We start from the raw sequence: 24,457 nt of genomic DNA on the forward strand, positions 1-24,457 counted from the left end.
TTCACATTTTATGAAATGCAAATATCTTCACACAAGACTCACTCCAAACATTTATAATTGAAGTTAGAAATGGAGAATTTCACATGCATTGAATGGACAATCATTATTCAAAAATGCAGATTTTCAATCCCTTAAAACAATAAATTAGAACTTTCATCAATTTAACCCAACAATAGAGCAGTAAATTAAAGGTTTGATTAATTTGTCACCACATTAAAATGTTAGTGTTCCAAACCCATTATTCAAAAATTATAGAGAAAACAAAGGAAACCAAACACGCTCTTTGACTTTCAGCTTTTTATCTCTACAACAATGTTTCTTTAACATGCTTAAGAAAACATGCAAAGAACCTCAAAGCTCAAATTTTAAAGTAAATAAATAAAAAGATAAACACATGTACCAAGAACATTTTCCTAAAAAGTAAAAACCTTTTTCCCTTTTGTCCTTTTTTTTCATTACTCTCGAAGCTTCTAACCTCCAAACAAAGTTTTAAACTTAATAAAAAAACACAATAGAAGAAAGAAAAGAATATGAAAAAAAGGTAGAATAAGTTTAAAAAATTAAATCAAACATTAAAAGAAAATTAAAAAAGAAAAGACAGCTTTTTCTTACACAATAAACCTTCAAAAGCGAATGTAAAAGCAGGGCTCATAATTGCTTTCAATGAAGCAAAACGCTCTCATGGATACAATGTTTTTTATAAGATGGCGTTTCAATTTTGTTGCATGTCAAACAAAAGAATTGCCACTTCTTACACATACAAAATGAGACATTGATTGTACTATATGGATGGGACAAAATATATGGGTTCTATTTTGGTGTCATTGAGTTCACTGTAAAAGGGACATTCATTATCTAAGCTCATCAAGTTTGTACACAAGTTTGTACACAAGTTAAGACCACTGCAAAAAAAGATGTTGTTTGTTAAACGGGTTCCTTGCAATTTTCAAGTCCCTCAATTGCATTTAAAGGTAGAACCTCTCATAAATAAAAGCCTATAACAATTTTTATCCTTTTAGACATTCTATCAAACACTTGCTAGGCATAACTCTGTAAAATATCACCATTTCATTCCAGAGCTTATCTTCAAGTGAACTCAAAATACAAATTCTCTAAGGAGGGGGAGAGAGAGAGAGAACCCAACATACGTAGTCGGGAGCTGAACCTCAGTGGTCCCTGTAGTCCACTGCGTAGAGCTTTCTTCTGAGTTTCTTTTCTTTACCTGATAAAAACAAGAAGTGTGAAATTTTAAGGCACAAGAATAATATTCCTGCATATAGAACTGAAATAGAACAGTGTACAACTACCAACACAACCACTCATAAAGACTGTAAAGAACAAGAAAATTAGAATTTATAAGGACACCTTTTTTTTAAATGACTAAATAAAACACACTAGTAGGCATCTTATCACTAAAACACCTTTGTTGTTATTTTAGCCTCTTCGATGCCCAAATCCACGTCGTTTTCACTGCCTTGTTTGCCTTGAAGTACGACGACATTAGAATGGTTGCAACGGAGACGGGATGGCCGTCTAAGGGGACGAGAATGAGATTGGTGCAAGCATCGAAAACGTTGCTGCGTACAATGGAAATCTCGATCGGAGAAATCGAAGAGCAGCAGGGGAGCGGTGGCAACAACTTAACAAGTAGCGTGTTTAATTAAGGTAGATTTAGGGTTCACTTTTTCATTTTATACTTCAGAAATTATATAGTGTAATTGTTCACATATTAAGTAATAAATTATAAGTCGACACGTGGCTAGGTAAAAAATAATAATTTGTGATAAAAAATAATTCTATCATAAAACCATCATTAATTCATGATAAAAAATAATTTTATCACAAACTCATCATTAATCCATGATAAAAAATAATTCTATCATAAAACCATCATTAATCTGTGATAGAAAATAATTCTATCACAAAGCCATCATTAATTCATGATAGATTGAAAATTATGTTACAAGTCTATCATAATTTTATGATATACCCAAAATCTGTCATAAGTTGTCTGTCATCTATTAGCAGTTTTCTTGTAATGATGTAAAACAAACATAGATAATAGTACCTATTTTTAGGATTTTGTAAGTTAACTTAGCAAAATTATTATTACAATAATATATATATAACACACCTTAATTTTGAGATCAACAACTTTTGCAGCAATGTTACAAAGTCAAAATTTGTGGAAACATTTGCTTAGAATAAAATTAAGCCAATTTCCTTGACACTATATAAAGAATAAAAATGATTTGTTTTTTAAGTGTAGCATTTCCCTCCAAAATGAGTCTATCAAACAAGTTTTATTCATTTTCCTTTTCCCAAAATGGAAAATAGAAAACTGAAAACAAGTTTGATTGGTTTTTTTTTTTAACCATTCGATGCATGCATTAACATTATAACATAAATATTCTATAGTTATTGACAGCTATGCAAAAAGTTTATGGCTGTGAGGACTAGTGATCGAAACGGACTTAGGGTTTAACATGTTGAAACTCCCAATCATATGGCATTGTTCAATGTTAAATGGGTTAAATGTTTGTTCACTTTTATATTTTGATGTAAATGTCTATTTAATTCTTATATTTTAAAAATACCTCAAGAGACTCCTGTTACTAAATATATTATGTTCATGCCCTTTTTTTCTTTACTTTTAAAATAATATCCTTACAACAATATTCTTAGAGATATTAATTAATTAATTTATAAAATAATGTTAATTAACAAATTAACCTTAAAAATAAAATAAAAATAAAAATAAAAATTTAATATTTTTACTTTAGGATTAACTCAATAAATTAATTTTTTAATAAATAATTACTGGCAAGATTATAATTGCAAATGTATTAAACATTACTTTAAGTTAACTAGTATTAATTTATTTCAAGTAATTAGAAGATTGTTTTAAGGATATGAAAATATTAGTTCATTCAGACTGATAGTTATTGGTTAATTTGCTTATAAATGATTATAGTTCAATTTGTTAATTAACTTTTTCATAGATTAAATAACCAAAGTCTCCAAAATTATAGTAATGGTATTATTGTAAAAGACAAATCAATAAGGGTCAAGAGTGTCAATATTCAATAATAAAAATTTCTTAAGACATTTTTTAAAATATAGAAGCTAAATAAGACCTTAACCTAAAATATAATTACTATTCGATTATTTACCTATTTTAAATGTATGGCTTGTGTAAAACAGTACAAATTCATCTTAAGGTTGCCCAATCACACTTATTAGAAAAAGATTCCACTATTGATTGCGTGCTCTTTTTCACCCCAAAGAATTTTTCATGTCATGTCTCGTTTGTCCATTAAATAATGTATATTACAAAAGAAGATGCAGTTTAAAGAATCTATATATTTATATAAAGTTGGGATTACAAGAGGTGATGTGGCATCATCATTTCTCATCTTTATATATTTTCTATTATTTAATAAATAGAGAAATTTTCTTTCAGATTTGGATTTTCATCTTCTCATAATTAATTTGACCGTTATTACACAATTAATATGTAACAGTTCATCAAAAGACCCACTATCTTCTTTAATTGAAACATTCTTGATCATAAATTAAGCAATAATTTATCAACATTTTTAATCACTCTTCTCCTCTACCTCACCTTAATTTATAAATAGCAACAAAAAATTGGGACTACAAGAAGTGATGCGGCATCACCATTTTTCATCTTTGTATATTCTCTATTATCAATAAATAGAGAAATTTTCTTTCAGATTTGGCTTTTCATCTTCTCATAATTAATTTGACTGTTATTACACAATCAATATATAATCATTCATCAAAAGACCCACTATCTTCTCTAATTGAAACCTTCTTGATCATAAATTAAGTAATAATTTATAAAATATTTTTAATCACTCTTCTCCTCTGCCTTACCTTAATTTATTAATAGCAACAAAAAATATAATATCTCATGTAAACATAAACACAACATAAAAGAAGAGAAAATAGCAATGGCTCTAAAATATGTGTTTTTCATTTTGGCCCTGACTTATCTGATCATGGCAAATATTGCAAATGCAACCAATAAGAATGATCGCCTCAACAACAATACGAAACCAAGCTACAATCTTGCAACAAGACTTGAAGTTAGCAGAGGCCTAACAGAGTGATAGAACGCGTTAATGGAGTAGAAATCATGCTCAAATGAGATTGTTATATTCTTCCTTAATAGCTAAACTGATATTGGCCCTGATTGTTGCCGCTCTATTGAATCATCGCCCGTAATTGCTAGCCTGCAATGCTCACCTCTCTCGGATTCACTGCCGAAGAAGGGAACATACTGAGAGGCTACTGTGATGCATCTTTTGCTCTTTCTACAAGTGGTCTCGTGGTGATAAATCAGCCTCCAAGGTTTTGGCTTAGATAAGGCGTATCTATGGCACTTCTATTTCCGTGGTGTTAATTTAGCTAATGCAATTTTAAATAATTAAAAAAGTATTTTTGGTTTTAGCTTTGCTTTATTTTTTCATGTTTTTTTTTGAAGTCTTACCTCTTAATTGAATAGAATAAATCGTTAAAAATAAAATAAGAAAACAGGATAAAACTAAATTCTTTTTTCAAAGCCGCGCGAAGCGCGGTTCTATTTCCTAGTTATCTAATAAATATCAATTTCGTACTTCTTGTCAACAGTGCAAAGAAAATCCTAAAAGCATTTCACTAGAAAAATGTCTAAAATTAAATGGAATGGCATTCACATCTTCATTTTTTTTTGGAGTCTTTTTAAAGAAATTCAATTCATAAGAGGTAAGAAATGAGACAAATGACCAGGGAAATAAAGACAACATGCCACAATCATCAAGTAAAAATATACACACATGATGAAATGCGCCTAGACCTATTAGGCTCTATCTGGTGTTTCGTTCTATCTTCACTAGTTGTGACACTAAACTTGAGTTCATAAAATGATATGATATATATCAAAATATATATTCTGAAAGACTCAGTATTTCCTTCAATTATTTTCAACTAAGCTTGAAAGACTCAGTATTTCCTTCAATTATTTTCAACTAAGCTTGAGGTGAAATTGAAGCTTTGGTTATATTGATGAAGAGGCTGCAAGATGCGCTCTGGAGGACAAGGTGCCGGAGCTGGGTGTGCTATAAATGTAGGAATTTGCTCGCCAGGCATCAAGACTGATACCCCTTTGGCATACACTGTCATCTGCACAAACATATAAAATCAATATACACTTCATGCTCTAATGTGGCAATGCTTGAAATGGCCAGATGGGTTCAAGTATTAAGGACAAGAAGAGCTAATTTTGATTATTTTAACCACAGTTGATAGAAGAGACCAAAAGGGATAACCTTTAATCATGCTTAAGATACAAGAATAGAGACATAACAGAGTGGAGGTAACCTTATCAAAAGGATTAGTTCCAATACTATAAAATAACACCAATGTCTGTTGATTTCATAACTCTATCCATAAATCAAGGACATGCTCCATACGTAATTAGGTTATTGAAAGTTGTTAACATTCTGAAATTGGTGACCGAAGCCACGTTACACGAATATCTTAAGCTTCAAAAAACAAGCAACACAGCAAATAATTGGGGCAAGAAAACAAATTTGTCGACATGCTTGTATTCATTTACTAGCGTGGGACAAATCTTGGGATGGCACAAAATGGAGATCGTCAACTCCATACATTAAATTAAGGTGATTTTTTAAAGACAAAAACCACGTGGATATATATGCGAACACTCAAACGTTGAAGATTTCACACCATGGCCTTATCGATGCTTACACTGTTTGAGTTTTCAATAAGCTAGACACAAAGATTTGACAAAACTTCTATGGTTTTGGCTTGTTATGACACTCGAGACAAAACCCACATGCTTTGTGTGATTTCTTGGTCCCATTAGCCCTACAAAGACTATGGTTCAAATTAAGCGCTTTATCTCATTAAAGAACTAGAGAACTATATATGTCTATTTACCTTGCAAACAGAAAAATATAGAGTACTATTAGACAAGTTTTAGTGACTAACATCGTCACCTGAAACTACTTGATTAATCCACAATTTTAACACCATTCACAAGGCGTAGTAGATGAAGTTACTGATTAGATCATGATCAATTTGTGCTTGTGCGTAAACACTAAAGAAGAGAAGGGGGAAAATTGCATCTAAACAAATCCATTTCATAGACAACATTTTCAACTCAAGCACGACAGAAATTGGCAGCAATTAATGAGTAGAATCAAGTTATTCGTAGGTGAATGGTGAAGCAAAAATAAATCCACCTATATATATATATATTATTGAATACATATGAACAAGACAAAACTGTGCCATAACTTAAGAAGAATGATAAGGAAAATACTAATATTTTAACTAGTAATGGTGTATATAAATATGCTTTGGGATGATCAAATATTGTTATTCCAAGATCTTAATAATCAAATAAGGTTGCGTTGGATAGCCGTTGCAATAAATTATTGTAAGTATATTATGATTCACAATGCATACTGCACCCACTATAGAAGCTCCCTAACCATGAGTAATTATCCATGTCATTTTCCATGAATCCACAATCGTAATCAAAAGATTACATTGCCCTTTGCAATCATGGCTGTAAAATACTGCAACTATAGCACTATGAAAAAAAGTTAAAAGAGCACTATATCAAAATTTGATTTGGGATAACTTAACCCACGTTTGTTTTGAAGGGGAACTGAAGCATTAATGCTTGATGAAGAAAGAACATGGAGCCATGTGAACATGAGCCGTCCAATGGAGCCTATGGTGATTGGATTTTTCAAATACATTTAGAACTAATGGGTCCCTTTTATCAGCCTTTCTTGTGTAATACTACTATTTATCTTTTCAGAAAACGTATAAAAATAAATAAGCATATAATTATAAATCTGTGGCCGGAGGAAAAAGAATTGAAAAAAAATAGGGCATCAAACACAGAACAATCTTTGAAAACCCATCATTTGCAAGTATAAAAAGTGCTTACTGAAAAAATTAAGCAGCAATTTGCAAAATAACTAGTCAAAGTGCATGAATTAGCTATAATGACACATAAAAAGAAAGTATATGAACAGTCACAATCATGTTAGAAGTGTACTCATTGCATCTGCCGATAATATAGAAAGTGATGTTGTAAAAATGAAAGCAAATTTTCGGTGCTTGCAGCTGCTGCCATCAGAGGCAGAAAGCAAAAAGAGAAAAAGTAATTTCTATTTTCAATGTAAGAGAGAGAGAGAAAGCATACTTTGGGAGAAGGGTAATTGAGCTTGCCATTGAACATCATCTGTGCTTCAAGATCAGAAGCAGAGCTTGGACCTGGAGGCATTGATGATCTTGGCCTTAGAAATCTCTCAAAGATGGCCATAACAAGGAACATTGAAATGAGAATGGCTGTGGCCACAAACCCAAATGAGACTGCGTTCACTGAGTTGTCAAAACGCCTCCAGTGCTCTTCTCTTTCCATATTCAAAGGAGCCATTGGTGGTGGTGCCATTAGCCAGCTGCTATGATCTTCACCATTCATTAGAGGCATGTATTAAGTAATAACTGTTAACTAACACAACAAAAGACAAGTCTCTGCTGTCTTTTTGAGAGCATTATGCTTATGCATGCATTAATCTTTAGTTTTTGAACATGCTTGTGGATGGAGAATTGACCCAAAAAAAAAAAAAAAATTAAAGAAAGAACGGTTGTTTAAAGACGAAGATGTGTTTGTGTTTGTGAGAGTGAAAAATGGGTGGAGGTTGAAAATGGACTCTTGGATTATGAGTTCTAAGAGGTTGATTGAAAAGAGAGCTTTTTGTTATGAGTTCTTTATATATAAATAAATGATAAATCTCAGGGTAAGCTTTTTACTTGGTGGCTTTTGTTAAAATTTCTACTACATGCATGTGCGGTTAGCTTTTCTCATTTTGACTGCTTTACTTGAATAGGGTATTTCGCACCTAAAAGGACAGTTTATAATAAAACTCGAAAAATTTACCTTTTTTGTTTTTTTTTTCTTTTTGACCAAGAACGGCTTCTCAAAAAATTCAAAATCTTCTCCTTGAGTTGATATAAAATGATTTACATTCAATTATTTATAGTACTTGGACAACATAAATTAGAAATATCAAGTTTAAGATTGTAAATACATTTTGATTAGGTTGACTAGCACCTCATTCCTTGAACTCTAAGATAGAGCATTTGAGTATGGTTATGGAAGTTTGAGTATAGCTAAGGTAGAGCGTTTGAATATAGTTATGGAACTTTATTTTATTTACTAGATTTAAGTGGATTTCAGCTTATATTTTGGGTTTTGGACTTTGATATGTTGAACTTCAATTGTATATTTATATGTCGGCATTAGTTATATTGCGTGTGTGTGTATAGAAATTTTCGAATTCAGAATTTTAAAGTGCGGGAAAATATGAGAAAACTTTAAAATTGTGCTGACTTTAAAATTTAATTTCATAATACTATTAAACCCTACTATTTTAAAGTTTTCTTGGACTTTAAAATCCCGAACTAAAAAATTACTAATATATAGAAATTTTCATTGGCTATTGTTTTTTTTTTTTACCAAGAATGACTGCTCAAAAAATTCAAAATCTTCTCCTTAGTTAATATAAAATGATTTATATTCAATTATTTATAGTACATAACAATATACGTTACAAATATCAAGTTTAAGGTTGCAAATACATTTTGACTAAATTGATTGGCACCTCATCTCCTTAACTCCAAGCTTCGTGGAACTCCAATAAGAATATGATCTAATTCCAAGTTAAATGAAAAATTGAATATGTTTCAACATAAAATAACCCTTTCCCATAAATGTGGGTGGACTAGATATAATTATTCGAATTAGTGAAAGTAAATATATCCTAATATAGGAATAGAAATATAGATTTATGATTATAAATATCAATAAACTTCTAATGATAAACTTATTAATTTATCCAAAAAATAATAAAAAGGTTTGGCCTAGGATTTTTTCAAATTGAATTCTTTTTCTTTAATTGAGTGAGATTCAAACTCTTAGATAACGTTTATTTTTTTATCTAAAATTTGAATTGCTTTAATTTTTTAAAGTGTAAATGGATGCGAATACAAATATATGAATAATATGTTTGTTTTTCTTATTTTAATATATGAATATAAGTGGCATCTTATTTGTTTTTATACTAAAAAATATTTTTAAACATGATTTTTTAATATTTATGTCTTTGTAAATCAAAACAAAGAAAGGAGATTAGATTTTATATTTCAGAAATAAATAAATTTATTAAAAATATTTTTAAAATATAATATTTACTTTTTATTCATACCTTTTTTCATTAAAATGTAAATATCTGAAAATCATATATAAGTTATAAAAAAAGGAGAAATAAAAAAGCCCTGAATTTAATAAAATTTCAAACCTCAGAATTTCAAGAAATAAGCTCTTAGTTTCTTGTTTCACTTATTAAATTTTACCAGTTGAATAAACTATTATCCACAAAATATTTTTTTTAAAGTTTAACATTATATTTATCGTTTCTAGGGGGTTAATGAATTAATATCCATCAAACTTTTTACATACTAATTTTTATACAAAGATACAAATAAGCACTATTTTTCTTCATAAAAATGAAAATTTGAGCCATAATCCATAAAAAAAAGTTGAAAAGTTTTCAAAGTTATTTATTATTTTTTGAGGAGAAAATCATATTATGATAATTGTAATTGAATACTTCAAGTGAAGAGGCTCTTCAGAAGAGCATTCTTATTCATCTATAACATTCTCTTTAATTGCATTATGATCCACTAACATACTGCATTCCATCCACTTATCAATGGTAATGGTCCCCTCATTTTTCACCTCAGGCCTCAAGGAATCACGTGACTCCCGTGCACGAGATGCCCAAACTGTGGTCCCGAAAGGGGACACTTCGCCACGTGTACCCCGCGTATTGCACCTGAGATGGGTGTCTTACGCTGCGACCCTGATCCCTCAGGTTAACTGCGCAGGCCCAATCACGACCGTTAACTTCATATTGTAGTTGTTTACAGAAATCGGAAGATTATTATCAATCAACATAGCATTGAATTTGGAGTGATCAGATTGTGGGGCCGGGTCACAAGAGACCGTGCTTGTCTCGGATTCACGTGAAAGACAATTTTTGGTCTCTGTATTTTGGTCATGAATGATGATCCGATGCTTCATGTTCGTGCCATCTCTTTCTCTTCTTTTGATTGTAACACGAGTTGTAGCCTGGGCTCTGCGCATCGAGCTCCTTTTCTTTCATTCGGCATCGAAAATCTGGACCCACGTTATGCATCGACAAAGGAACTTGCACAGTTTTACATTGCGTTGAGAAAATAATTTAAATAAATAAAAATAAATTGTCATATAACCAACATATGTACATAATTATGTAGTTACAATCAATTAAAATCAACACCAACTTTATCTCGGTTGCTAATTGAGTGGTAGTCTCTATATATTGTTTGGTTGGTAAAGGGTGTTCAACATATTCATACTGAATTATTTTGAATTATTTCTTAACCATTTTATTTTTTATTGTTTTAATTTTTATCTATAGATATTTTATTCTGACCTCATTTATCTTATGATTGTTGAGATTCAGAAATAAATGAGGTATTTTATTTAAAAAAATAGAACTGACTTTTTCAATTTTTAAAATTTAATTACATTATAATAAAACTTCCATTATAACTTTGAAAGAGAAATGACAGTATCGAATTCATTTTCATTTTCCATGGCTTATTAAAATAAAAATTCCATTTTCCATTAAAATTTAAATTTAGCTAAGTCTAACTACTCAGCAATTGGCTACAAAGCTCTTGTTCTCCATCATCTTCCATTGGCTCTAAGTTCCACTCATTTGCCAAAGTGTCAAACACGTGGACATTAAGCGTTAGCTTTAGGGTGCGTTTGAAATTGAGGTTGGACAAAGTTACAGCACTAAAGTATTTGGTAAATATTATCTGCTGTAATTTAAAAACTGTGTTCATATGATTTTTCACTTGTATGATGTAAAATCTATTATATTTTTAATAATTTTGTTAAAATTATTATTTAAAATCTATATTCACTAAATATTATTAACTTTTGTTCTATAGTTACTGATTAGTGTTAAGAAATTATACGTTTATTAAGGGGTAAAAATGTTATTTTGTGCTATTAATGTAATTTATATTTATAATTTGTAACATATTGTGAATTTCTAATTATTTTTCTAAGTATTTGATTTTGTGTATTTTTGTGTGTTTATTAGGTAAAAATAATAATTTCATGCAATTTGAGGCTCTAAACAAATATACGGATGTCAAATTTAGATTCTGGAAGCTCGAGAAATTATGTCATTGTCGAGGAGGATCTGAGACTTTTGTTATAAATTTTTAAGTTTTTACTATGGTAAATGGGGTAATTGTGAAATTATAAGTTTTTATCATATTAGGTATGGTAATTGTTAGTGGAATATGTTGGATGTGCTTGAGTGGATTAAGTTAAGTTTATGTTTTATTAATGGGACAAATGTAAGACTAAGATGTAATTAGTTTTATTTATTTGTGTGGTGTGAATTAACTATGTATTAGTATAAATAGAGGGAGGGGGAACACACCTCTTCACACCATACATTCTCTTCTCTTATTTCCTCTCAAATTCTTCTTTTCATCTCTCTTTGTAATTTTCAATAAATAAAATTAGTTTTATTTCAATTTTCAAATACCTTTTTTTTTAATTATGTGTTTTTCAATTTTAATAATTTTCTTTATTTTAAATATGTTTAGCTAAATATTAGCAGTTAGGGTGAGGCGAAACTCTTAGTAAAAAAATATGATTTAATTAAATTCTATTTTTAATTGTACAAATTGAATTATTTTCTATTTAATTTTATCCATACTTTATATTTTGAAATTTTGATTTATTATAGACAAAAATGGGAGTTTGACACAATGAATGCTTAATTGTACTATAAAATATGGTAAAATAATATTTTGACTTATTATAGACAAGTTGAGTTTTGGTACATTAAGTTCTTAATTCATAATAAAATTAATGAGAAAATTATTTAAATTTATACAATCAATCTTTTGGGAAATAAAAAAAAAATTTTTGTTAAATTGTATTTATTATTATGAGTGGATCTATAACCCTAACTAATTCAATTTCATAGTTTTTCTTAAATTAAATTGCATATTTTTAAATTTAAATTTTATTTTTTTGATAAACTTAAATAAACAAATTAAATCATTTTTTTGTGAATTGACCTCGGATTCACTGAGTTATAATATAACAAGACACTCTTATACTTGTGAGTTAGAAATCACTTTGAAGTTGTGTCAAGTTTTTGGCGCTGTTGCCGATGAAATATATTTATTTTGTTTTATTTTCTTTTTGGCATTTGCTTTTTGTGTAAATTATAGTTTATCCCCTTTTTCTTTTCTTAAATTCTCTTCTATCCCCACATATTTTATAATTACAGTTTTACCCCCAAAAATCTCGTTTTTGGCTCATTCTTCTCCTAATTACTGTTTGACCACAAAATCATAGAACATTTTTGAATAGGTCCCTAGCCAATATTTCTCATAAATCTCAAATTCGACCTACAACTTGAACTTTTTTGGACCATAATTGGATTTCTTTTGTACCTGATTGGGACTCAATAAAAAAAATTTTGACTTTAAAAATTACAAGGCCCATTAATTTGAATTAATCACTTGATTGGTCGCTAATTTTTAAAATTTGAAAAAAAAGAAAAAGAGTCTACACTTTAATTATTTCTTTTCTTTCTTTTTCTATTTATTTATTTTTGTAATTTAATTTTTGCATTTATTTTATTTTTCTTTTTGGTATTTTCTTTGTTTATATGTTTGGTTTACTGCCTATTTGATTATTTTATTTTTAGTTAAATAATTTTAGTTAATTTATTTTTGTCATGTATTTTTTTCTTGTACATTTATCTTGTTTATTTAATTTTCATTTAGTCTTTAATTTGTGTAATTTTTCATTTTTTTGTTATTCATTTGTTTGTGTATCATATTTACAACATAATTTTACACTCACACATTATCATAATTGCATGAGACGTTTGGTCTCGAACTTCAAGTGGCAGGTTAATTCGTAGATCCCAATCACCACCACCAATCATGGATGAGATTAAAGACAAAAATATTTTGGCCCAACTTAATCCTCCAATTGATCAGGGAGACAACCAATCTCAACATGATCAGAATCAACCAAGAACTCTGAAAGACTACATGAATCCAACTAGAACCAAAGCACCATCATGTATATTATTTCCTCCAGAAGCATATCGATTCAACTTCAAACCATGTATTATCCAACTTTTACCTACATTTCATCGTTTAGAATATGAGAATCCATATTTGCATCTAAGAGATTTTGAGGAAGTTTGTAATACATACATAGAGCAAAATTGTAGCATGAACATAATTAGATTAAAGCTTTTTTCATTTTCATTAAAAGATAAAGCTAAAACTTGGCTACAAAACCTTAAATCTGGATCAACAAGAACTTGGAATAACATACAAGAACAATTTTTTTAAAAATTCTTTTCACCTTATAAAACCAATTCTTTTAAAAGGCAAATCACTTATTTCACTTTAAAAAATGGAGAAATGCTATGCCAATGTTTGGATAGCTTTAAAGAATTGCTTAACATATGTCCACACCATGGTTTTGAAACTTAGCGATTTGTCACTTATTTCTACGAGGGATTAACACCACAAAATAGACAAGTTGTAGAAATGATGTGTAATTTAGAGATAAAAATCCTAAGCTAGATTGCCTTGACCAATTAGCTGAAAATGCGCAACATTGGGATACAGTTGGCACTTTTGAATTGACAAATAAACCAAAACCATATTCTTCTAGTGGAGGAATCTATAATCTTAGGGAAGATCATGATTTATAAGCAAAATTTACATCCTTAGTTAGGAAGGTTGAAGTATTGGAAAATTAAAAAAAAGAAGTGATCAAGTAAAATCTGTTCAAGAAATTGCATGTGATGTTTGTAGTTCTAATGATCATTTCACTCAAGATTGTCCCACTCTGCCTGTACTTAAAGAATGTTTGCATGATCAAACTAATGCCATGAACACTTTTAACAAGCCAAACCCATATTCACAGACTTATAATCCTAGTTGGAGAAATCATCCAAATTTTAGTTGGAGGAATAATAATAATGCACAATCTTCACAAGCACCACCGCCACATAATTTTTAAAATACTCAGCTTTATGCACCATATGTTCCACCACTATGGAAAAATTTAGAAGATACAGTGCATTCATTCATTAGGAAGCAAGATGCTATTAACAATCAAAATGCACAAACCTTTTCTAATTTGAAAGATAGTCTTGCTAAAATTACTTCTGCACTCACAATTCAAGCAAAAGGAAATAGTCTTGCTAAAATTGCTTCTGCACTCACAATTTAAGAAAAAGGAAAATTCCCAGCTCAACCACAACCAAATCCCAAGATTCAATAAAATTCACCCATGGACCAAGTCAAGTCAGTTATAACTTTTTGTAGTGGTGAGGTTATTGATCGGCCTATTCTTGAACCTTGTGAAAATAAAGATAATGAAAATTCAAAGGGTAAGGAAGAACTAAATAAACTTACACCTAGTGAAGAAATAATTATTGTTTCATTTGAACCACCATTTCCGCATGCATTGAATAAACCAAGGAAATCAAACCACTCTTCTGAAATTTATGAAATCTTTAAGTAAGTGAAAGTTAACATTCCTTTGTTAGATGCAATCAAGTAGGTACCTTAATATGCCAAATTTTTAAAGGACTTATGCACTGTTAAAAGGAAATTGAAGGTAAGAAAGAGTGCTTTCATGGCTGAACATGTAAGTACCATTTTGTCTACTAATAATAAGTTGAAATATAAAGATCCTGGTTGTCCTACTATTTCTTGTATTATTGTAGATCACAAAATTGAGCATGCTTTGTTAGACCTTAGTGCTAGTGTTAATTTGTTTCCATATTCAATTTATCTTCAACTTAATCTTGGTGCGTTAAAATCAACTTCAACTACACTTTTGCTTGCCAATAGATTAGTTAAAGTACCAAAAGGAATAATGGAAGATGTTTTAGTACAAGTTGATAAATTCATATACCTTGTGGATTTTATTATTTTAGAAATTAAACTTGTTATGAATAATTATAAACCAATTCCTATAATTTTGGGTCGACCATTTTTAGCAACTGCCAATGCTTTGATTAATTGTAGGAATGATTTAATGAATTTGTCATTTGGAAATATGAGGAATTGAATGTTTTTAACATGTGTAGGTAACCTAATGAAGAAAATGAGAATGAAGTTGAAATTGATAAACACAAGGAATTGCTTAAATCTTGTATAGAGGGGAATATTCAAAAAGGGAATTTTTCTGAACTTATAAATATTTGTTTGTTTAATTCAATTGAATCAAATAAGCAACTTGAACATGATACTTCTAATATAAATTTGTTATTTGATTCTTGTCAGACTTTACAAAATGATGATGGGAAACGAAAATTTGACAAGCTTAGAATCATTGAAAAGACTGAACAACAAGAAACACCTAAATTGGAATTGAAACCTTTGCCGGAGAGATTAATGTATGCTTATCTTGAAGAAGAACAAACTTATCTTGTTGTGATTTCTTCGACCCTATCAAGCGACCAAGAACGTAAGTTACTATCTGTTCTTAAAAAGTATAAAAACGCAATTGGATGGACTTTAAATGATATTAAAGATATTAATCCTTTAATTTGCACACATAGAATCAATTTGGAAGAAAATGCTAAAACATGTCAATAATCTCAAAGAAGATTAAACCCACACATGAAAGAAGTCGTAAAAATAGAAGTTCATAAGTTACTTTATGCGAGAATTATCTACTTTATCTTTGATAGTAAGTGGGTAAGTCCTACACAAGTAGTTCCTAAAAAATCTGAAATCAATGTTGTTAAAAATGAAAAGGCGAATTAATTCCAACATAAATTACATCTAGTTGGCGCATGTGCATTATTATAAAAAGTTAAAGGAAGCCACTAGAAAAGATCATTTTCCATTATCATTTCTTAACCAAATCTTAGAAAGAGTAACTAGACATCCCTATTATTGCTTTTTTTATGTATATTCAGGTTATTATCAAATTCCTGTAGCACTTGAAGACCAAGAACATATCACATTTATATGTCCCTTTAGAACATTTGCATTTAAAAGAATGTCATTTTGTTCTTTGTAATGCTCTTGCAACATTTCAAAGATGCATGCTAAGTTTTTTTTATTGATATGGTTGAACATTGTTTAGAGGTCTTTATGGATGATTTGATTGTATTTGGGAATTCTTTTGATGATTGCCTTGATAATTTGGAAAAAGTTTTAAAAAGATGTGTTGAAAAAGAACTCGTGTTAAATTAGCAAACGTTGAAGTCATATCTAAATTGCCACAACGAAAAAAAGTTAGAGATGTGCAATCACATTACAAAAAGTCATTTCTTTTGACATCTGCACCTATTATGCAAAATCTTGATTGGTCTTTACCTTTTGAATTAATGTGTGATGCAAGTGACTTTGCTGTTGGTGCTGTTTTAGGACAAAGAAATGATTGTAAGCCGTTTGTGATTTATTATGCGAGTAAGACTTTAGATAGTATTCAAATGAATTATTCGACAACTGAAAAAGAATTACTTGCTGTGAGATATTTGATGACTAAATAGGATGATCCTTACTTTTTCAAATATTGCCCTGATCATATTTTTCAGCGATGCATTCTTGATAATTAGGTAAGTAGTGTCATTAACTTTTGTCATTCTGAAGCATGTGGTGGACACTTTTCTTCAAGAAAAACTACAACTAAAATTTTATAATGTGGATTTTATTGACCTACCATATTCAAAGACACATATGAATTTTGAAAAACTTGTGAAAACTATAAAAAATTAGGATCAATTACTAAAAGAAACATGATGCCCTTAAATCCCATACTTGAGATTGAAATATTTGACTATTGGGGAATTGATTTCATGGGTCCATTTCCATCATTTTTTGGATTTGTGTACATATTAGTTACAGTTGATTATGTCTCAAAATGGATTGAAGCAATATGTTGTCGAAATAATGATAGTAAAATTGTCGTTAAATTTTTAAAAGAAAACATTCTAAGTCAATTTGGAATCCCTCGAGCCATTATTAGTGATGGAAGTAAGTATTTTTGTAATAAGTCATTTGAGTTTTTAATGAAAAAATATGGAATTACATATAAAATTGCTACCCTTTATCATCCTCAAATAAATAGTCAAGTTGAATTCGCAAATAGGGAGATAAAACAAATTTTAGCAAAAACAGTAAACCCAAACCACAAAGATTGGTCTCTTTGACTGATTGATGCACTTTGCGCCTACCATACTGTATTTAAAACATCTTTAGGAATGTCACCCTATCGGCTAGTTTATGGTAAACCTTGCCACTTACCTGTTGAACTTGAGCATAAATCATTTTGGGCTATTAAAACTTTTAATTCAAACTTTGGTAATGCGCAAAAATTGCAATTGAATGAACTTGAGGAATTAAAGAATGATGCATATGAAAATTCAAGAATTATTAAGGTAAGAACAAAAGCTTTTCATGATAAAATAATTTTTCAGAAATCATTTTGAAATAATATCTAAGTAACCCAAGAGGGGGTCAAGAACACTCACAATTGACTTCTAAGGTGTCAATCAACCTTTACACCAAGAGATTATCCCCAATCTCTTAACTCAAGTGTATCCCAACACTTACAATCACTCAAACAAAGATTACAAAATTATTTTTCTCTCACACAAAATATATGGTTACAAATCAATGCCCAAATGTGAGAATAAATGAAACAAGAATGCATTTAAGACTCAATGAAGATTGTATTCTTGATTATAAGCTCAATGATAACGTTGTGATCAACTATTGTTTGAATTTGATTGAGCTTATTTATAGTTGGAGTTGAAATATGGACGTTGTTGACTTTCTGGAAATCGGATCGCCATTAACCATTAACGGTTAACCGTTTTGACTGATCCAAGTAACCGTTGAGCTAAAATTCAAATTAATGATTGACCGTTTGCCACTATCAGTTTGCCGTTAATTTCTAGAGACCTGCAAAATAAATTTCTACTATCCGTTCTTGCTAAACGATTGAAGATTAGCATGGAATGACATTTGGAAAATTATCGGTTAGTAGTTTGAATTTAACGATTCGCCGATTATTTTCAGTAGCCTACAAAATAGAATAGGCTTATCCGTTTGTGTTCAACGGTTCAAGATTAACACATGTTTACACTCTGGAAATTATTGGTTAACCGTTTAATTCCAGTAACCTTCCATGTATACTTATATTGTCTGTTTTTGCTAACCGGTTCAAGCTTAAGGAAATACTCATCTCTAGAATTTATCGGTTAACCGTTTCAATGTAAACGGTTCACCGTTTGTTTCCAGAATCACAGTTTTAATCAACATTTTGTAAAATATGTTTTTCCAGTTTAAGGTTAATGATTACTCAAATTTTATGAACACATTTAGAAATATTATACGGCTATTTAATGAAATGTTTATTAAAGAAAAACTTCATAAAAAACATTTAGAGTTTGTTATCATCAAAATCATTATAAAGAACATATACATGTTAACACATTTGAGATTGGTCAAATAGTGTTGCTTTATAATCTCGTCTTTATTTGTTTTCAGGAAAGTTAAAGTCAAAGTGCAATGCCCATATATTGTAAAAAAAAAAATATAAATCCATATGGGGTTGTAGAAATTCATAATTCAAAAAACAGTGTCACATTTAAAGTTAATGGACAAAGAATAAAGCCCTATTTGGAATACCAACTAGGTGAAGCAAGTGTTGTGTAAATTTTATTGAACTCGCAAGTGCACAAATTTATTGTAAAATAGATCAACGGTGACAAGTGTTGTCCCATGAGGATGTGGATTTTAATTGCGTGTACAGTTAATTTTCTAAGTGGGTGGTTAGATTTGTGGTGAAAGTGATTTAGTCTATCCTAAAATTAAAATTAAAATGACGGGAATAAATTAAAGCGAAAACTATTAAAATGAAGCGCTTGGGTCTCTGCATCTGCACTCAACATGCACCATGGGCTTAATATTCCTTACTAGTGCCAATTAAATCATGAGGGGATTTCCACTCCTCATGAACCTCATTCCAATAAATATGGTGCTAAGTGCTTATTGTGCCAAATAGTAATAACCTTGCACTAGGGAGACAGTTATACCAGTGCAATATCTAGACAAGATTATTACTATTTGTCGATGAAAAGTCAAAACATCTACACAAATTAGAGGGGAAGAGAAAGTAAATTTACCAAATTATGCCCATGGAACATGTTAAGAGTTCACCTTCAACTCAAGCTTGAAAAAAAATTAGTTACTCATAATTAAATTAGGGGTAAAATGAAAATTTATTAAAATATGTAGAAAATACAATATAGAGAAGAAATTACTGAAAATAAAGCTTAAAATTGAATTCAGGGGTGTCAAATTAGGGGGAAGCCTCCTATTTATAGATATAATGAGTAAATCATGACCATCAGATTCAAACAATTTGGACGCTCAGGATTGCGACTCGTGGCAAGTTCTGATTGGATAGAACACATCATCAGGGTTGTCATTCCGTGTATATGCATGTACTGTACGCACGTTTTTCAGTCCACTATATGTACTGCCACGTCACTGGTCAATGCCACATAAGCATCTTGGTCCAATAGGATCGTGACACATCATCGGTCAACGCCACATAAGCAGTCAATGCCACATCATTCGTCTAATTGAATGCTGCCATATCATCGGTCAGTGCCACGTCATTGGTCAATGCGATATCATCGTACTGTATATGTGAGCAGTGTCGTTTATCCTTTTATACTCTTAAGGTTGTCGACTGTCTTGAACTTAAAATTGTTGCATGTTTTGCTATCTAATCACTCGTTCATTATAAAATGACCATGATGCCCCCTAAAATACATGAAATATTTATTTATAATAAAACACACATAATTAAATCACAAAAGACTTAAATACATAAAAGTAAGGATGTTAGTGAGACTTGGAGTGTAAAATGATGATTTTCTCCTTTATAAATATACACATTTTAGTACTCAACACACTCCCAACCAGCTTATTGCTAGTCCCTAGCAAATTAAGCAAAAAAAAAAAAAAGTCAAACCCAAAGTGATTTTTTTTAAAACAGTCGTGTTTATTCAATCAGACTAATGATAGCAATCAAATAAAAGTATAAGCATTATCTTCAGCCTAAAGAAATATCACCCCCACATCAACCATTCACATAAATCAGTCCAGTAGAATTTGTCACAACTACAATAATCAAGCCACTTTTAAGAATGACATGTCAAATCCCAAAATCACACCGGTAGTTGTGACACTCTCACAAAGAAATTCAACCCAATAAAAATAGTCACTCTAATGAATGGTAAATTAAGAGAAAATAATAAGAAGTAATATCACACACTCTCACCAAAATGAAAGAAATATGCACACATCTTAAAAATAATACGATCTTAAGTCAAATAAAATGCTAGTCAAACCAATGTATTCATTTTTTTATGCACCACTACATCTTTTTAGCCTATATAACTAACTTCTATTTCAGACTATAGTTCCTTAAAATAAAAAAAAGACTTTTATTAGGACGTAACGTAGGCCAGAGACATGACTAACAAAGGAGGGAAAATAAGAAAAACAAAATATATGTTTGAGAAAAAGTAGAGATCTTTTACAAATTACAAGGTACAATTTGCTTATTTATTATTATTTCTTTCTTTCTTTTTTTTGAACTATTTTTTTAAGATATCGGGTAATATTCCAAATCGGAGTGGGTCAAGATCATAAGTTGACAAAGAAAAATATTTTTTTATATAAAAGGTTCGAAAGGTTAATTATAGATATTTCACAAAAGGGATGGCTAGAAAAGCTCAAACGGATCAAAGATGTCATTTCCATCGTCTTTTAGGGCTCTAAATAATCTTCCATATCTACTAGTTAGATAAACTTTTAGATGTAGCAACACACCTTTTTTTTAGAGGGTTGACTTAAAGAAAATCTAGAGATCATGTATAAAATAATAAACTGCTAAGTTGTATGAAGAATGGGCAAAAAGGGTTACTCTCTAAGAAAAATGACAGGCTCAAAAACTCACTTGGAATTTGTTATGACATGTGCATTCCTTCAAGCAACTCATATTTGTCTCCGACATCAGCATGTAAAGTAGCAAACATAGTGTAACATAACTCAAGACCAAAGATAATACAAATACTAAAATTTGAAAGTCATCATGTCATCCAATTTTAAAAGATCACAAAAAATAATTTTTTTTTAATAAATTTTAAATGATATTTTACCCCCAAACCTATTTTAAATATGAAAAATATGCATGCAGAAAGGTGAAAATAATGTAAAAAAACTAATTGGTAAAAGAAGAAGTTAGAAAGATCACACTTAAAATGACTGTCAAAGCTTAAAAATAAGATAACGAAGAAAAAGAAAATATTTGGAAAGTAAATTTTTTTTAACATCCAAACTAAGAAGATGCGTTTCTAGAGTCACTACAAACCATATTCAGCCATTTTCGACTAAACAATTTAGCTGCGGTTGGTCTCTACAACAAAAATCAATAAAAACTTTTGGCAAGATTGAGATATTCCACAATTGTTAACTATTCCCTCCCCCCAACCAAAACGAAACATTGTCCACAATATTTTAAAGGAAAGAAGTAGAGTTTCGAAGGCATCACCTGGGTGTTGCAACACAAGAAAATATTTATAAGTAGAGAGTTAAATCTAATTTGCACTTCTTATTGCGGCTACTGTTACCATTATTAGTTGGCCACTCCATCACAAAGGTCCTAGGATCTGCCTCTGGTCTATAAGCTTGTAACAGGTCAAGTAGTTTATTAGTAGTACGAGCACAAATAAGAATTTTTTTTCACCGTGGAAGGAATAAAATGGTTTTTTATTGCATGGTTAAGAAATGTAATAAAATTATCATAAAAGTTATTGACATTTAACAAACCGATGGGTTTTTTATGAATGTTCAAATGGGTCCAAGATGCTAATATGATTAGTGCATCTAGAGTTGCAAGATCTCCTGATAGGAAAATAAAAGCATCAACATGATTTAGCATTTCAGTTATTCTCTCTTGCATATCTGAGACGACTAACTCTTCTCCAGTTGGTGAGTCAGACAAACAGCCCAAAGGTTTTAGGGTTCTTGGGATGATGCTTAACACTTGGCTCCCTCTAATATAAGCAGCTTCTGAGACCAGTTTTGCTAACCCTCGGTCACCTCCTCCATATACCAAGTGTAATTTTCTTTCTGCTATATTTTGACCAAGATCTATAGCTGCCTCATCGAACTCTTTATATTTGTCATAGTTAAACACAGAGAGCAAACAAATGTTCTTGAATTGTTTATTGGGAGTAGCTGTTATTCAGATACTTCTCAAAAATAATTTGTGAGTGCTTAAAAAAAATCATATTTAAGGATCTTGGTAACAATGGTTCACAATTGTGTATGAGGTAGCATGTCTATGTCAATTAACGCGTAAAGCACATGGCTCGAGAGTCAAAAAAGAAATAATAAAAAGAAAAAGCAAACAATGATAAAATAAAAATTATTAAAGACAAGAATGCAAATGATAAAACAACAATGAAATAAAAGGACATTTACAGGTAGTTATGACTGTGGCTCACATCTTTCTCTGGTTTTACATCCAGAAACGGCTTGAACACCTTCTATGGGTTGAGGATAGGCTTCCCATCTAGTTTTCTTTTAAACTGGCAAATAAGGTTGTTTATAGTCAGATTCTCGAGACTATTTCATGCGCGCTCTTTATGGAATAATGATCATAACTGGAGAATTGCTCTTTGTACATATCCACTCGGATGTGTTTCAAGAGACAAAAGGATATCATCCAATGACTCTTTATTCAAGCCGTCCTTAATGAATTGAATCTTATCTTTCCTGTTATTAGACACATTCCTAAAGAACATGGATTTTTATCGCATCTCATTCTGGCACACTTATGACAAGCAACAGGTCGAGCTCTTTGTTTTCTTGAGTAATTTCCTTTACCATAACTAGGCATGTATGTAATAAATTTGGGGGGCAACTTACCTGCCAATTGTACTTTGGCCTCGATTAAGTAACGTATGTCAGTAGGGATGTTATTCCTCATAAGCAATCGTATGCGTTCAGACCAAGCTTTATAGGTTGTAAGGAGGGCATTTTGAGGAAATAAAGGAAATCGATTATGAAACTTTACCAAAATCGTGTTCTTTGGATCCTTAATTTCAATTGCTCCATGTGGAAAAATAGTGTGAACAATAAAAGGGTCAGACTATCGAGAGCGTAATTTACTTAAGAATAGGTGCAAGCGAGAATTGAATAAAAGCACTTTCTGACTTGGGGTGAAAGATTTTCTCATAATTTGCTTGTCATGAAATACTTTCATTCGCTGCTTGTAAATCTTGGCATTTTCGTATGCATCATTGCGAATTTCTTCAAGTTCTGCCAACTGGATGCTGCATGTCAAAGTTGAATTTCTTGATGGCCCAGTACGCATGATGCTCGAGTTCCACAAGTAAGTGGCAAGATTTTCCATACACTAGCTTATAGGGTGACATTCCAATCGGAGTCTTGAAAGTTATTCTATATGCCCATAATGCATTATTGAGTCTCAATGACCAATCTTTTCTGCCTGTCTCACCGTCTTTTCTAATATGTGCTTTATTTCTCAATTTGAGATCTCAACTTGGCCACTGGTTTGCGAATCATATGGGGTCGTAACTTTGTGAGTGATAAAATACTTTTTCAAAAGAGTTTTGAATGATTTTTTTACAAAAGTGGGCACCACCTTACTGATTATTGCTTGAGGGAATCTAAAGCGTGAAACAATGTCGCTTTTCAAAAATCCTATCACCACCTTGTGATCATTGGTTCTATATGGAATCACTTTTACCCATTTTGATATATAGTTAACAGTAACCAATGATGGCCAAAAGAATGGAGAAAAGGTCCCATAAAGTCGATACCCCATGCATAAAAAATCTCAGCCACTAAAATTGGGTTTAGTGGCATCATATTCCTTCATGTAAACACTCTCCATTCGTTGACACTTATCACATGAAGAGAAAAAAATGTAAGCATCTTGAAATATAGTTGGCCAATAGAAAGCACATTGCAAAACTTTAGTAACTGTTTTCTTAGCGCTAAAATGGCCTTTAGAAGCTTATTCATGGCAGAATGAAAGGATATTTTGAAATTCACTTTATGGGACACATTGTCTGATAGTTTGATTTGCACAATACTTGAACATATAAGGGTCATCCGAAAAGAAATTATTTATTTCCAAAAAAAAAATTTGGCTTTGTTT

At 30.7% G+C, this 24,457-nt stretch overlaps 1 protein-coding gene across 1 annotated transcript; it reads right to left on the minus strand.

The window, feature by feature from the left end:
- Positions 1–4,787: 4,787 nt before the first annotated feature.
- On the minus strand, positions 4,788–7,807 carry LOC102612837 (uncharacterized). The gene is made up of 2 exons (XM_006491569.4): positions 7,250–7,807; positions 4,788–5,187 (listed from the first exon to the last, which is right to left on the minus strand). The coding sequence occupies exons 1-2, from the start codon at positions 7,535–7,537 to the stop codon at positions 5,020–5,022; spliced, it is 456 nt and encodes a 151-aa protein (XP_006491632.1). The 5' UTR covers positions 7,538–7,807; the 3' UTR covers positions 4,788–5,019.
- Positions 7,808–24,457: the final 16,650 nt, after the last annotated feature.

The sequence above is a fragment of the Citrus sinensis genome, chromosome 2, assembly GCF_022201045.2.
Source record: "Citrus sinensis cultivar Valencia sweet orange chromosome 2, DVS_A1.0, whole genome shotgun sequence".
NCBI lineage: Eukaryota > Viridiplantae > Streptophyta > Magnoliopsida > Sapindales > Rutaceae > Citrus > Citrus sinensis.